Source organism: Dryobates pubescens, chromosome 19 (assembly GCF_014839835.1).
Source record: "Dryobates pubescens isolate bDryPub1 chromosome 19, bDryPub1.pri, whole genome shotgun sequence".
NCBI lineage: Eukaryota > Metazoa > Chordata > Aves > Piciformes > Picidae > Dryobates > Dryobates pubescens.
Genome location: NC_071630.1, coordinates 17,486,155 through 17,500,014, shown reverse-complemented (window position 1 = coordinate 17,500,014; position 13,860 = coordinate 17,486,155). Strand labels below are relative to the sequence as shown.

Below are 13,860 nucleotides of genomic sequence, written 5' to 3'. Positions count from 1 at the left end.
AACATGTGACCTCCCTGCAGAGTTACTGCAGTCTTTTCAAGCATCCAGCCCAGTGTTTTGCCTACTCTCCTAATTTCTTGCACTAGAAGATCTCCATGTAGTGTTACTGGATCTGTGGCTGGCACTGTCTTACTACACTTCAGTGACAAATAGTCTCAATATTGGACTCGGTGATCTTAGAGGTCTTTTCCAACCGAATCAATACTATGATATGAACTAATATGAAGTCTGAACCATTTGTATCCTGGATCTTGTATCAGCAGTGTTATTTACTTTCCTCAGAGTGATTTTTGCTTGATGCTGTATTTTTTAATTGTGTTGACAGTCTGTGCATCTGAGTCTACACTACAGCTGTCTCTGCAATGCATCTAGAGGTTAATTTGTCACTAATCTGATAGAACTGCTAAATCGATGGTTTAGTATAGTAGTGTTAATTCAAGAACTTCTTGTGAGTGCAGAGAAGAACCTTCTGTGTTGTTGCTTAAAATTAATACTCTTGCTTGTTTGCTGTTGATTTAAGGCAGCAAGGTGATTCAGAAGCAAAACTTCTTGAGTTCTATTAGAAGTCTTGCAGAGAAGCCCTAGGAGGTACTTACTGTTACATGAATGGAAATGGCTGTACCAAATGTGCTTTGGTTGTCTGTTTTGACTAGATCCTTGTACTGACATACCAGGTTCAGACAGAAGACTGGATCACTGTCCTCAGGCATGCCACTGGGGGCCTGTGGTGGGTTGAAGTTTCCCCCCAGCATTAAGTTTGCCAGACCAACTCGGTTAGAAGCAAATGAAGCTGTATTTGCAAGAAAAATCTACGCTCTACAATGGAATGCAATGAGTATGTACAAAATAGACAGTATTTACAATATTATACAGGTACTGACAATTAGCAAACAGCACAAAACGCCCCCCTGGTCAGAGACCAGGTAAGCTATTCCACTGCCCTGCCCTTACCCTCCTGCCTCAAGAGAGAAAAGGAGCAGAGAGAAAAAGCAGTGGGTTAGACTTAGCCAAGTCCAGCCAAGGCGCATTAATCTCTCCTGAGCCAAGCAAACCAGCAGAGATCAGAAGAGAAAGAATTGTTATGGTACAACTAGTCTTATTCTAGATATCTATCCAATGGATTTGTTTAGAATAATCTTTTCCTTTTTATACCCAATAGTGATTCATTTATATTTTTTCTACTTCTCTGCTCAAAATCTGTAACTAAATTTTAAAGGCATAACCTAAAGCCACCACAGGCCCTACCTCAGAGTTTTCAACTCACATTCAAGTGTTCTTAAACTGTCTGCTGTAGTGACATAAAATGACAAGTCTTTTCATTCTCTTCTCTGAGAAGCTGGATGTTCATTCTTAGGTGTTTTAGTCAATTCCACTGGCTTGCATTGTGATTTTCTTTCAGACAAGCAAGCTTTTCTGAGGATGAAATTATTTCTTGTTTCCCATGTCGTTCTTCCAACTGGATGAGAACCATTACAATTTTAGCTGGAGGTGTTTTGCCCATCTGAAATGGATGCAGTTTTCTGTGATTTTTGCCAGTTGTTCAAACATTCACCTAAAGGACTATGAGTGGCTTCTCTGCGAGCATGTGCTCATTGAGAAGAGCTTGCAAAGCCACCAACTTTTGTGCACAAAATCTTTTACTCAGAATCCTTTTTCAAGCAGAGTTTGTGTTGAGACTAAGGCTGAGTTGATAAAGTTTTACTTTGTGTTTAGGTGATGTCAAATCAAAATGTCAGTGAGATCTAGATCAGCAGGTGAATGTAGCACATAGGAGACTTTATTATAAGGACTGATGACTACCTGGCCTAGAATTTCCATAACCTGGTGTTATGATTTTTAGTGGGGAAGAGCAATGCCAGTTAGTGTTCTTACATAAAAAAATGTAAGTATTGTCCCATCCATGAGGTTCCTGTGAAGAAACTTGCTTGCAAGCAACAGTGGACACAGCGCTTGCTGTTGTATCGTGGTTGCAACTGTCAGATAGAAATATGGAGGAGAGGAAAAACAAATCAATAACCAAGACTCTAGTTTGCACAAGGCTTGAAATGATGGCAGTAACTGCTTTTGCAAGTTTGGTGTTTGGTTTGTTGTTTGTTTTTTCCTTCAAGTTTTGAAGTGTGTATGTCCCTAGCCAAAGCATGTTTGAGTGTAGTCAAATGGTTTGTGAGTGACTGGAAGTTGCCCCTTGTGTGTATCTGTCTGTGACCTATTTGCTTGATTCCAGTGCAGTCCGAGTGCAGTTTGGTTTACCTTTAAACCAGTGCAATGGAAAATTGTGCTTGGAGTGATCACAATTCAGCCAATACATGCAAAGGGTAGAAGCTGGGGGAAGAGCCTTTTAACCCTGCAAGTGTAAGTGGAGGAGCAAAGAAAAAAGTCAAAATGTGTTCTTACAGTAATTGTCGGTGGTGGTATTGAGAAAGGTGAGGTTGGCAACAGTGGTTACAGGTGAGCAAGTTAATACAACTCTGTGTGCAGATTTTTGTAGTACGTCTCAGACTTGAAGCTGAAAAGATCTTTTAAAGTGGGAAGGAAAGAAGAAAACGCAAAGTGCAGTGCAATTTGGCAATTTTCATCTTAAACAAAAGCGTGCTGCTGGCAAAGCAGAGACTTTGCTGAGGAATTTGATGCCAGACAAATTTCAAGTTAGCAAGAACGATTGTGTTGATTTCATTGTGTTTTAGAGCAAACTCTGGATTATCTAAGTATTGGGTTTGGGATTTTTTATAAGAGAAGTTGATTTTTTCTAGAAATAACCCTTGATGTGTGTTTGTACTGAGAGATCTATTGCATCACTTCAGTAACAAGAGTTTGCTTTTACTCCTTTTGTTCCTATTGATATTAATTGTAGAGCCAAGGCTACTCTTCTACATTATGGTGGATCCCTACTGACTTTGTACCTGAGCAAACTGCCATGACAGAAGAGCTTTTAGCAGCTAAAAACGGTGCCTTAGGAGTTTTCTTCTGAGTTCCTAGTAGTAGTGAGAACACATCTTGTAGTTGAGAGGCTCCTTGAATCCAAGAGCTGCTTTTATGGCTGACTGTTAAAATCAGCAGGCTTTATGAGGAACTGACTGCATTAGATGTAAAATCAATAGAATTTTGGGAAAGCAGAACAAGCAGCAGGACTTTTCTGTTCAGTTTCTAGGGGAGAGTTTTGTTGGAGAGTGTGGTGGAGGGGAATGGTGAATCCTTACCACTACACCAGGGACTGTCACTCTTCTGTTCCAAGGTGGTAAAATAGTTTAGTAGCTGTTTGGGTTTAAAAAAAGAAAGGTATTTTGAAAGAAGAAAAATTAATGGTAATGAGACAGCTTCTTAATGTAATTAGTTTCTGTGGCTAGCAGACTTAATGGTGAGGATAAGCTCTGGGGTCAAGTGAGTGAGTATGGATGGGCAACAGGTGCTCTCTTGTCCTTCTGAGAGGCAAAGTAACCTGGAGGAAGGACTTAAAAGTTCTAGTTAAGCCATGTGGGCAAATGGTAAACAATGTTATCTAGAAATCTCATTACTTTGATGTAAATGAAATGTTGTAATTGATCTGTTCAGCTATCAGCTGTCAGCTGCTTGACAGGAGATGCATTGCAGTTCTATACATGGTCTCAGATTCTGTAACCTATCCTTAGTTGTGCCACTGCCTGGGAGTATTCTTAGATTGAATTTGAAAAAGAATAAAATGGAAGGGGAGATAGAAATCAGGACTTGCAAGATTGTTAACATAGTAGGTTATGAAACAGATTTGCATCATTAAATGTTATACTATTATGAGCTGGGCAGTATGGAAATGGGTCATACCAGGGTCACTGGGAGGTAGTGCTTTATAGACCCTTTTACTGTACAAGTGGATGTCAACCAATAGCCTACATAAGTGATGTGTTAAATGTCACGTTCTTGGCCTTCTAAAGCAGGTGTGGGCCAGTTCCCAGTATGATCTTACCTCAGCAGGAAACCCAGCTATTGGACTGGATAGACTTATCCAGACTGTATGGCAGATCTTGCTGTTGGAAGTTACTTCTCTAAATTACAGCCAATGCCCATTTCAGTGCTTGCCATTTGTCATGAGAATTGGTTTGTTGCCGCACCATTAGTCTGTGGACATGATTTACTACCTTTCATGTGTCTAGGATGCTGTTCATGAGAAACTACTTGCCGGTGTAGGGCTTAGTTTTACGACAGTTTAGGCGCTGTAAAAATGTTCAGTTACCCTTTCGTTTGCTGAAGGAAATACTCAGAAGGGTGTGTTGATAAGATGCAGCAACTGGATGTGGATTAAGTAGATTTTTTTCAGTGTAACTTGAAAAAGTTGACAACTGCTTTCTAAATATGCAAAAGATACTTAATAGTATTTTGTGCATTTCTTTTGTACTTCCATGGTTCCCTGACTTGTGGGGGCTTCCTAAATTCTGAATATGCAACTGTGGATGAGTTTCTGCGGCTAGGTTTCCTTAAAATATTTGCTGCAAGTTGTCTCATTTCACATATAACAATCTAATGATATTACCTTTTTTTTCCCTGTCCCAAGAGGGCAATATTCAACTGGTATTCTTGATTTAGTTAACATGATGTCTGTTTTGGTTACTTGCCATCAAGCATGTTTGTGGGCTTGAGGGAATTATGTAAAGGTGTTTGGCTGACAACTCTAATTCTTTAAACGAGTAATGGAGTTGCAAAGCTTTTATTGCTGATGGCCTTTACATTCAAGACAGAGCTGCATATTTTACTACTGCATTGTATGCTTGATTTCTATTTTTTTTTTTTTTATTTAATAAGATTGTGGGATACTGTAAAACTTAGACCACTTTCTTCCCATATGCCCCTTCCTTAAACTGAGGATAGGGTTGGAGGTAGAGATGCTCAGTGTCCCCAAGCATATGGCTTAAACGTGCTTCCATTATTCAGTAGCACCGGGACTCCTGCAGCCACAGGATTTCCCTGCTGCTTCCCCTGGCATGTTCTAGATACAGGCAGCCCTAGTGAAAAAGGATCTGGAAGAAACAGACAATTGTTTAACACAGCGACATGTCTGGCATGGGACAGTGTGCTTTATGTCTTGATGCTGCAGTTCATCCTCTGGGAAGAGGACTGACTTGCTCTGTGCTGTATTCTAAGGACATACCATTCATTAATGTTTGCAAAGCATTAAGTGAGTATCTTTGTTCTCCAGTGACTAATTTTTTTGTAGTGTATGTGCTGGGCTTCAGAAATGAATGCTTGTCAGTAACAAATCCTTTCAATAAGACTTAGGATTTTATAGTTTTGTTGCTCAAGATTTATTCTGCTGTGCCTTCATGAAGATACTTTCTGGTTTTGGTGTGTTTTGATGTTTGTTTTGTTTGACTCAATTCATTTTCATAGCCTGGGAGAAAGATTTAATTTTAGAAGTTCAGTTGACAAAGACATGCTGGTGCTAGATATGTATATCAGATCCTTGTCATTGTACTCTATTTTTAAATCCAAGTGCCAGCCAACCTAAAGAGCACACTCTGTGTCTGTGCTGGGTACTCTGCCTCTGTGCTGCAAAGCTGAGTTCTTCTAAGCCTTAGCACAAGGCCATCAAATTTACTTCTATGTTTTTCTGACTTAATGAAGAGAAATGCTCAAACAAGTTCTTTTCATTATCACAGAGATTAAACCGTTCATAAATATGATCCCTTTCTCTCCAGAGGTCTGCTCAGGCATTGGCAATTGATAAGATGCTTGCCTATCAACAGCCACTTGACAAAGAATTTTAAATGGTTTTGTGACGTCAAGGAGGCCCAAGGAAATATACTCTGGTGCCAAATTCCCTCCATCATGGAAAGCACACAGTAAGAAATAGATAACACAGAAATAAATCTTTTGTGCAATAGCTCTCTCATGATATGCTCTAGCGACTCCAGTCAGTGAGGTCGTCTGGTGTAGGAGTCGCTGAAGATGAACTTTCAGACCCTTATTTTCTAATTTATGATTAATGAAAAGCCAGCCTGATCTCTCTGACATCCGTCCTACTGTCTGCACAGAATGTCTGTGGGTAGCTTGGACCTTGCAGAAGGAAATGCCCTGACAAAGTTACAGTCTGCAAAAGTGAGCAGTTTAAGTACGATGGACAAAAAACTGTATCTCTTGAACGAAAAGATGGACAAACTGTTGCACTTCCAAGAAGATCTGACAGGCAAACTGCAGCGAGTTAACAAAGGCATTGATGATGTAGAAAAAGGCATTAACAAGCTAACAGTGTCCCGAGCAGCTCCTGATGAGACAGATGCAATGATAAAAGGCCTAAAGGTTTCGGACAGTGCTCACCAGACTGATATCCAGAGCATATGCTCAGAAGTGTTGAAATTGATGAAGGCTGCCCAGCTAGATGCCTCGAAGCATAAGGAGAGGCTGGCAAAGATAGAGAAAAGGGTTGATACACTGGATAATGTTATTACATTTGTGGGAGAAGTATTAAAAAATTCTAAAGTAGTGGATTTTATTCTCAAAGGCATTGTGCCATGGAAGAAGGGGAGTCTTCTGGAAATCCTTGTTGAGGTTGGTTTTGGTTTTCTATTCTTCATATTTTACTTTATGACCTAGCAGACCTTTTGGCTCTTCTGCTGATTTCTTGAATTATGTGTAATTCAGGTTTTCCTCTCAGTATTGCTCTTACAGGTTACTGCTGTGACATTTGAATTGCAAGGCTTCTCAGGTAGAGACCAAAACTCAAAATTTGCCCTGCAGTCTTATGTCTGAGGTTCCTGAGGTGTGCCAAGCAATTCTGTAACAAGTATGAGGAGTGATTTGTTCTTCTAAAGGAAAATTCAGCTTTTACCAGTGCTCTAAGATCAGCAATGTCATTCAAATTAGTGACTGAATTGATGCCTTAGTTGAAAGTATGAGCAACATCCTGAATGCATCTTTTGTTGGAAGAAGCATTTGTTTTCTTGATTGTGAATCCTGAACACAGTGCCCATTATAACCCCCCTGCTGCCTTATGGTCATATTTTTGAGCAGATTTATGTCTGTAGATATGTAGGTTGTCTTAGATACATCTTCTTAATGGAACAGTGACTTTACCAACTCGACTGCATTCACTCCTCACATCAAATAGTGTTTGGGTTTGCAAGTCCATAGACATCACTTTCTAAGCTGTTTTTTTAATGAGGAAATTGAGAGATGAACAGGTAAAATATGAGTACATGGTTGATTCCAGCACCTTATTCTTTAACCTTGTTTGTAAAAGTTACAGGCATCTGAAATTAGTTTCAGCTAATGGGAGTTTTCAGTTTTCACTGTGGTTTCTGCCCTTCTGTGGTAGGGGCGAAGGTGGGGGAAACTGGAAGAGTTGAAATATGTATATTTGTTCCAAAAAATCACTTTGTATTTAAAGGTGTGATTACAGTAAGTAGAACTTGGCTTAAATGCAAGTATCTGTTTATTTCTTAATCCAAATGATTTTCACCAAAACTGCACAATGTTTTGGTGGAAGCTACTTTTACAAGCAGGGGACCATGCTAGATGCTAGCATACTGTTTCAGGCTTTCTGAGTGCTCTCCTGGTCTTCTTTCCTCACTGCAAGAGGATAAGCGAGCTAGATGAATTTATAAAGAGTTTCCATTATATTGAGAACAATGAATTCTCTGCACAGAGATGAAGCTTGTACTTGCTTGCAGCTCCAATTTAAGCTCTGTAGATTTCTGGAGAAATAGAAAAGCTTGATACCTTTGGGTTAAAGCTGCATTGTTACAAGTTGCTGTTGCAGTCACTGCGAAGTGCCAGAAGACATCTACTTGCAGGATTTACGCCCTGAACTGATGATGGCCTGATGGAGATTGATGTCAAGATGATAAACTAATTTAATTTCCTGATTGCCATTTTATGAGTGAAAAGAGCAGTAAGGAGGGATGCAAATAACAAGTGGTGACATGAGGGGTTTCATGTGGACTCCTAGCAAACTGTTGGGATTTGATGTCAGCTAGCCACTATGCACTGCCTCCACAGTAGTGTTCACAAAAAGAGATTGAAGGAGGTCAGAACATTATCCAAGCAATATGGATAGGCAGACGGAGTCTGAGAGGCAAAATGTCTTGCTATTGGTGACCTGAAGGACTAAGATGGGGTAGAGGTCTGTGTCCCAGGCTCTAACTGCTACCTTGGTTGTAGAACAGGCAGTATTTATTGGAGAAATGGAGTTCTACAGCTAACTTTCTAACTCACATTTTGCAATATGACCATCGTTCTTTTTTGTCCTGCTCATGAACAGATTTTTTGATTGGAGCATAAGGTCAGTTATAAGACCTTAAGGTATATCTAGATTTTGGCCACAAGCTGCTAATTCATATCTGAACCAGGCTTGTATTAGTGAGGTAGATTGTGTGTGACCTAGCTGGAGAAATGTGGAGCAAAGCAAGCAGTGATTTAAAAACAAATTGCTTGTGCTGAGCCATGTGCTAACTTAGGTCTTGGGTTTGCAGCCTGTTTTGTGATAGCAGTATAGACACGTCTGAAGAGCTCTACAGTTGTACAGGAGTTGCACACAGAACTTCCTACGTGCTTTTTTCCAGCCTTTGCTGTTTTGCAATGGCATGCTGCTTATCGTGGAGCTGGCTTAGTGCAAGGTTACACAGTGCGGGGATGGGAGTGGGGAGGTCCTGTTTTCATTTCTGGGTGAAGCTGTTGGTTGATGGTGTGACAGCATACCAGGGATGCCATGGGAATGCTTATGGAATAAGTACTGTGGGGTCAGACTCACATTAATAAAAGGCTATGAATTGAGCTTCATAGGACCCATACCTCTAACTCAAAAAAAACCCAAACTAGCCAGCAGAACCAGCAGGCAGAAACCCCACCGGCATTAAGCCGTCACTTATCCAAGGCTTGCTTTGCAATCTAGGATTTTGCAAGAATAATGTGCCCCCTGATCATTGTTGCAGGTTTGCTTAGAGCTATAATAAAAATGGTAATGATTTTTAAAATATTTTTACTCTTTGGTTGTGTTGTTTTTAGGGAAGAGGGTAGGGGGGCGGAGTATCTCTATGTAATCTGTGGGACTGGAGCATGAAATCCTTAACCACTTCTACTAACGGGCGAAGGGACTGGTTTGCAGCAATCTTGTAATCACAGGTTCTCTGCAGAAATATTGTACATGTTGCTTATTTGCCTGTACAGATAAGGTTAGGAGGCTGCTCATCACTCGATTTTACCTACACACTAATATGTTATGCCTTTTCCTGGTTTTGTGCAATCCTTTTTGCTAAATGTTAGTCAGTCAGCTTTAATTTGATTTCTATATATTGCAGTGTGAAGTGTTTACTGTTGATACTACAAATTCTTTTTCCTCTGTGCTTTCTTAATTGGAAGAAGAAATTAGCTTTAAACCAGAAAGCTGCTTCTGAAAGACAATAGATCTGTTTTTTAATGTGCCAAAGGTGACACGTAATGCCAAGTACTTAGGAGTTACCACAAGGCTCTCACCTCTGTCATAGCTCAAATGAGGAATTTTTAGATGCCTTGAGGCAAATGTATTAACAGTACCCTCAGACGCTGCTTTTGGTCACCAACCCAAAAGCAATAGAAATAGTCTCATTTCTTATGTGTCATAGTTTCTAATCAATTTGAGTAAAGATGGCAGGAGGCAAAACCTCTGCCAGGCAAAATAATGGAAAGCAGTGAGCTAACGTATAGCGCTATGTCACCCTGCCGTAGAAGTATGCCTGTCCGCAACAGCAGGAAGAGATTGCAGGAAGGGAGTAAACACAGCGTTAAGATTCAGAGGATCAGAGGTGTTAGTATCCATCTTACAGTCTGAATATCTACACAGTTGGAGAAATAAATGTTCTTGGACATCATTGTTATTTTTTGTGTGTGTGTTCTTATGTCATTTTTAGGCCAAAGATAAGCCCGAGGAGAGTGGTGCAAAACCTAAGCATGTGCTTAGTAACAGAGGAACTCAGACTGAAAGCAAGAAGTCTCTGGAAGGTATGTATCACTCTAGGCATGCTGCAAGGTCTAGCTCTAGAATGTGTTGCAGACAAACTGGAAATTAATAGCCTGCTGTTTCCTACTACCTGAATTACTCAAATGTAACTGAGTAACTTTGTCCACCAGTACAGGGAAAATAGAGTTCTCATCTCCTGTAAGGTGACCTGTCTTCCCAGAAAAAACCCACAAAATGTTAGGAGATCAAGAAACTCAAAGGTGCAGCTTTGTTTGTCTGCACGGTTTGGTGGTGGCTTCTCTTTTCTTGTTGTTTTCCTTTGGAATTAGTGAGCTGCATTAGGAGAGTAGTCCTTGTTTCGGCACTATGAAGGTGGTGGAAATATATAGCAAGCTGAATAAATTATTTTCCCTTAACACATCTGAAACAGCCCTCCCTCCTTCCCCTTTCTGAAAAAGGATATGTTGACATTGGGATTTTTTTTTATTTTTTTAACTCAGAAAGTTTCATTGCCATGTCTGGGCTAGATTCCTAGTTAGGATCCATCTGCCAGAGCATTGCCTGTTTGCATCCATTATTAATGCCTGTGGCGTTGCAGCAATGTGAGTGTGATGTTGAGCAGGCCTTGTCATCCCATTGTCTTCACAAATTGTTAGTGAATCCTTGAAATACAAGCAGTCCCCTTTTTTGCTTCATCCTTTAGGAAGTGACAAAAACGAAGCAGATGGTTACAGTTCTAACTCAAAGCTACAGAGAGTTGTGAACTGACACTGATTGCCAGTGACCTGTGTGTGTTGAATCCTGAAAGAAGGTGCCCTAGAAATTTTCACTGTTAATATTCACCACTGTTATTATGAGAAGGTGCTGAGGAACTTTCTTGTCCTTCTGTTAAAAATGCAAGACATACTGTCTCAAAGTGGTATGTCTGTTGGAGTCTTGCTTAGTGCACCTCTGTCCTTCCAATCAGGTAGAAGGTGGATCAGGTTCAGGAAAAGCCTGGATGGGTCTGCAGTGCCTGAAGGACCTGCTCTGTTGGCTCACAGAGTAATTTCAGATTTTTGGACGCAGGGAGCTTGAGCCTTGCAGTTCTCTTTGTTTTGTGGAAATGCAGGTTCAATCTGTAATGCTGCTGCTGGCAAGCCTGGAGAGCAATTAAACCCCTGGTAAGCTATGGGCATCAATAATGGCTGTCTCAAGCCTGCTGGTGTAAGGATTTTATAACTTTATGGGGGGTTCTTGCTGCATTTCCAGATGTACATGGCCACGTAGGTTACTTTGAATGGCATGTTAATTTTTTCCCTCCCTGTTTTTTTGTCCCTGTTGTCAAGGATAGTTTATTAATGGCTTGTTTTGTTCAGAGACAGAAAGCAGGAAAAGGCTGGATGAAAACAAGGGAGCATGTGAGGAGGTGAATGCTTCGAGTGCTGTAGCTCGCAAAGCTGACTCCAAACCCCAAGATAAAGAGAGGACAGTGCAGCAACAAGTAGTAGAAGGTGCTGGCAAAACACACAGCTCTGAGAACTGTCAACAACAAAAGGACACCGGTGTCAAAGCTTTGGATCAACACAACGGTCTTCCCTCTGTAAATCAAGATTGTGTAGGCAACCAAAATGTTCCTGCTGAAGCGCACGATATGGACAGAGCCCCACACCTAGAGGACTGCCACAGGCAGCTTGTTCATCAGAAACTTGGGGAGAATCAAAACAAACCTCAATTGTTAAGTGTGGCATCCCAGGAAGCTGTGCCCTCCACATCTCAGGCTGTATCTGACACAGGGTGTGAAGTGACACATACCAGGTAATGGCCCCATTGGGAGCTTTTTGTGATCTGAAACCGTTTCTTGGGTTTGAAAGAAAAAAGGAAAACCAAAAAAGGTCATTGAAGGAGTTAGCTCCTGCTTAGGCATGATCCAGGGGAAAGGCAAAAACTCCAAGTGGCAAAGACCTTGTGTACATTTCTCTGAAGCCAAAGAGTCAGGGGGCTAGGTATATGTGAGGCTTTTTATTTGATTTGGGCTTCTCTGTGTTAGAGGTGGAAAGGTGACTGCCATAGTGTAGCTCAAGTAGTTGGACACTTAGAAACTGCTCACTCCTTTTGACTCCTGTTTCTATAACCTCGGGGGTGAAAGGATTTTGAGGCATTTACTAGTATATGACAGAACCAAACATCTTGTTGCACTTCCTCTCCTCAGTATTCTTGGTCATGTAAATGACCATATTGTTCAGTTATTAATCTCCATTGGCCTGATCTTTTCCACATACAGATCTCATGTGTTACATCTTTCATAAGCATTTCCTTTTGGAATTAGATATTTAGGGGTTTAGTTCCATTTATTTAAATTAAAGGCGGGGGGGAAACAACAGACAGTGAAAAACAACATCCCACAACTAAAACACCCCTACCAGCTAAAACCTGGTAGATAGAAAATCTCTGGCAAATTTTAACTGCTATTCCTCCTGGCTGGGCTGGTGGATATAACGTTATTTATATATGTGCTTGCATACATATGCACATGTGTATGGTACTTTGTGTGGAATTTCCCCATTGTCCATGTCTACAAATCAGTGCCTGAAGCCCAGACAAGAACATGGCATTATTTTTTGTGTACTTAAATTTGATAACTTGCAATTTGTCATGGTACTTGTGAATATGTAGGGTGGTCACTTAAATCTTCAGTGCAATGGGTAAATGTCTACTGGGATTAGCAAAATAAAAGGAAGTTCTCCTGATCTCAGCATGTTGGCTTCACAAGGGAAAAGGCTCATTGCAAAGGCTGGCACCCTGGGATATTGTTCTCCTGAGTCTGAGTGAAAGGATGCAGTATGAGACAGAAGCAGCTTTGACGACTGTAGCCTTTTTCCATGCATTCAGGAACAGCTTTGCATACAGTTTATAGATATTGCTATAGACTGAGAGAACTGGTGATGTTTGGCCTTGAGAAGAGAAGGCTGAGAGGGGATCTTATCAAAGTCTATAAATATCTGAGGGGCGGGTGTCAAGATGAAGGTGCCAGTCTTTTTTTGGTGGTGCCCACTGGTAGGACAAGAACAACAGTGCAAGCTGAAGCTAGAACCCAGGAAGTTCCACCTCAGCACAAGGAGAGGCTTACTTACAGTGAGGGTGATGAAGCACTGAAACAGGCTGCTCGGAGAGATTGTGGAGTCTCCTTCTCTGGAGACTTTCAAAACCTGCCTGGACACGTTCCTGGGTGGCCTGCCCTGGCTAATCCTGCGTTGATGGGGGAGTTGAACTTGATCTTTGAGGTCAATTCCAACCCCTAACATTCTGTGGTTTTGTGATTTTTACTCCCATACTTGTTGCTGTAATATCACTAAATCCAGAGAGTCCTCCCTGCATTTTCCCTGTGGGATTTAGGCTCAGGCTGATGAGCTGTGGTCTGTGCTTCAACAGCTGGAGTGAGTCTGTCCCAGCTCACTGCTGGAGTGCTGCCTTGAGGCTCTGCCTGTACAAGGTATTTGTGAAACACGAAAGGAACAGTTGCTGTTTACCCCTTGGAAGTCACTGCTAGTTATTCATGATGTGCCAAGTAGTGACCTTGGAAGATAGGCAGCATCTTCTGATGGGTTTGGACAGATACTCAGAGCCCCAAAGAGTGGTTTGGAGAGGAGGGAGGCCAACAGGTAACTGGAAGGCAGAACCTAGAGGAAGCTGTAGCCTTCTTGTGCAGGGCACCTATTGTGTGTGAAGTCACGTGAGGGTGGTAAATGCCCCTCTAAAATGAATACAACTTTTAATGAAGTCGCTAAGCCCACGCAGAAACATCAAAAGGACTTTGTGTTCTCCTGCTTGGAGAAATGCCCAAGAGTCCTGCCAAGTTCAGGCTTGTCTAGAGATAGTAGAAGTGTTTGCTCAGAGCTGTGTTCAGCTGCTCAGTTAGCTCAGTCTGGTACCACTTAGATCTATAACACAATGCCAGGGTGTTAAATGTGCTGAAAATCATA

At 41.2% G+C, this 13,860-nt stretch overlaps 1 protein-coding gene across 1 annotated transcript in view; it reads left to right on the top strand.

Moving 5' to 3' along the window:
* MYLK3 (myosin light chain kinase 3) overlaps positions 1-13,860 on the top strand; it is a 31,812-nt gene that overhangs the window by 5,557 nt on the left and 12,395 nt on the right. The window contains exons 2-3 of the mRNA XM_054170086.1: positions 9,849-9,939; positions 11,257-11,695. Of these exons, the coding sequence (XP_054026061.1) occupies positions 9,849-9,939; positions 11,257-11,695 (530 nt within the window). The remainder of the gene's footprint in view (positions 1-9,848; positions 9,940-11,256; positions 11,696-13,860) is intronic.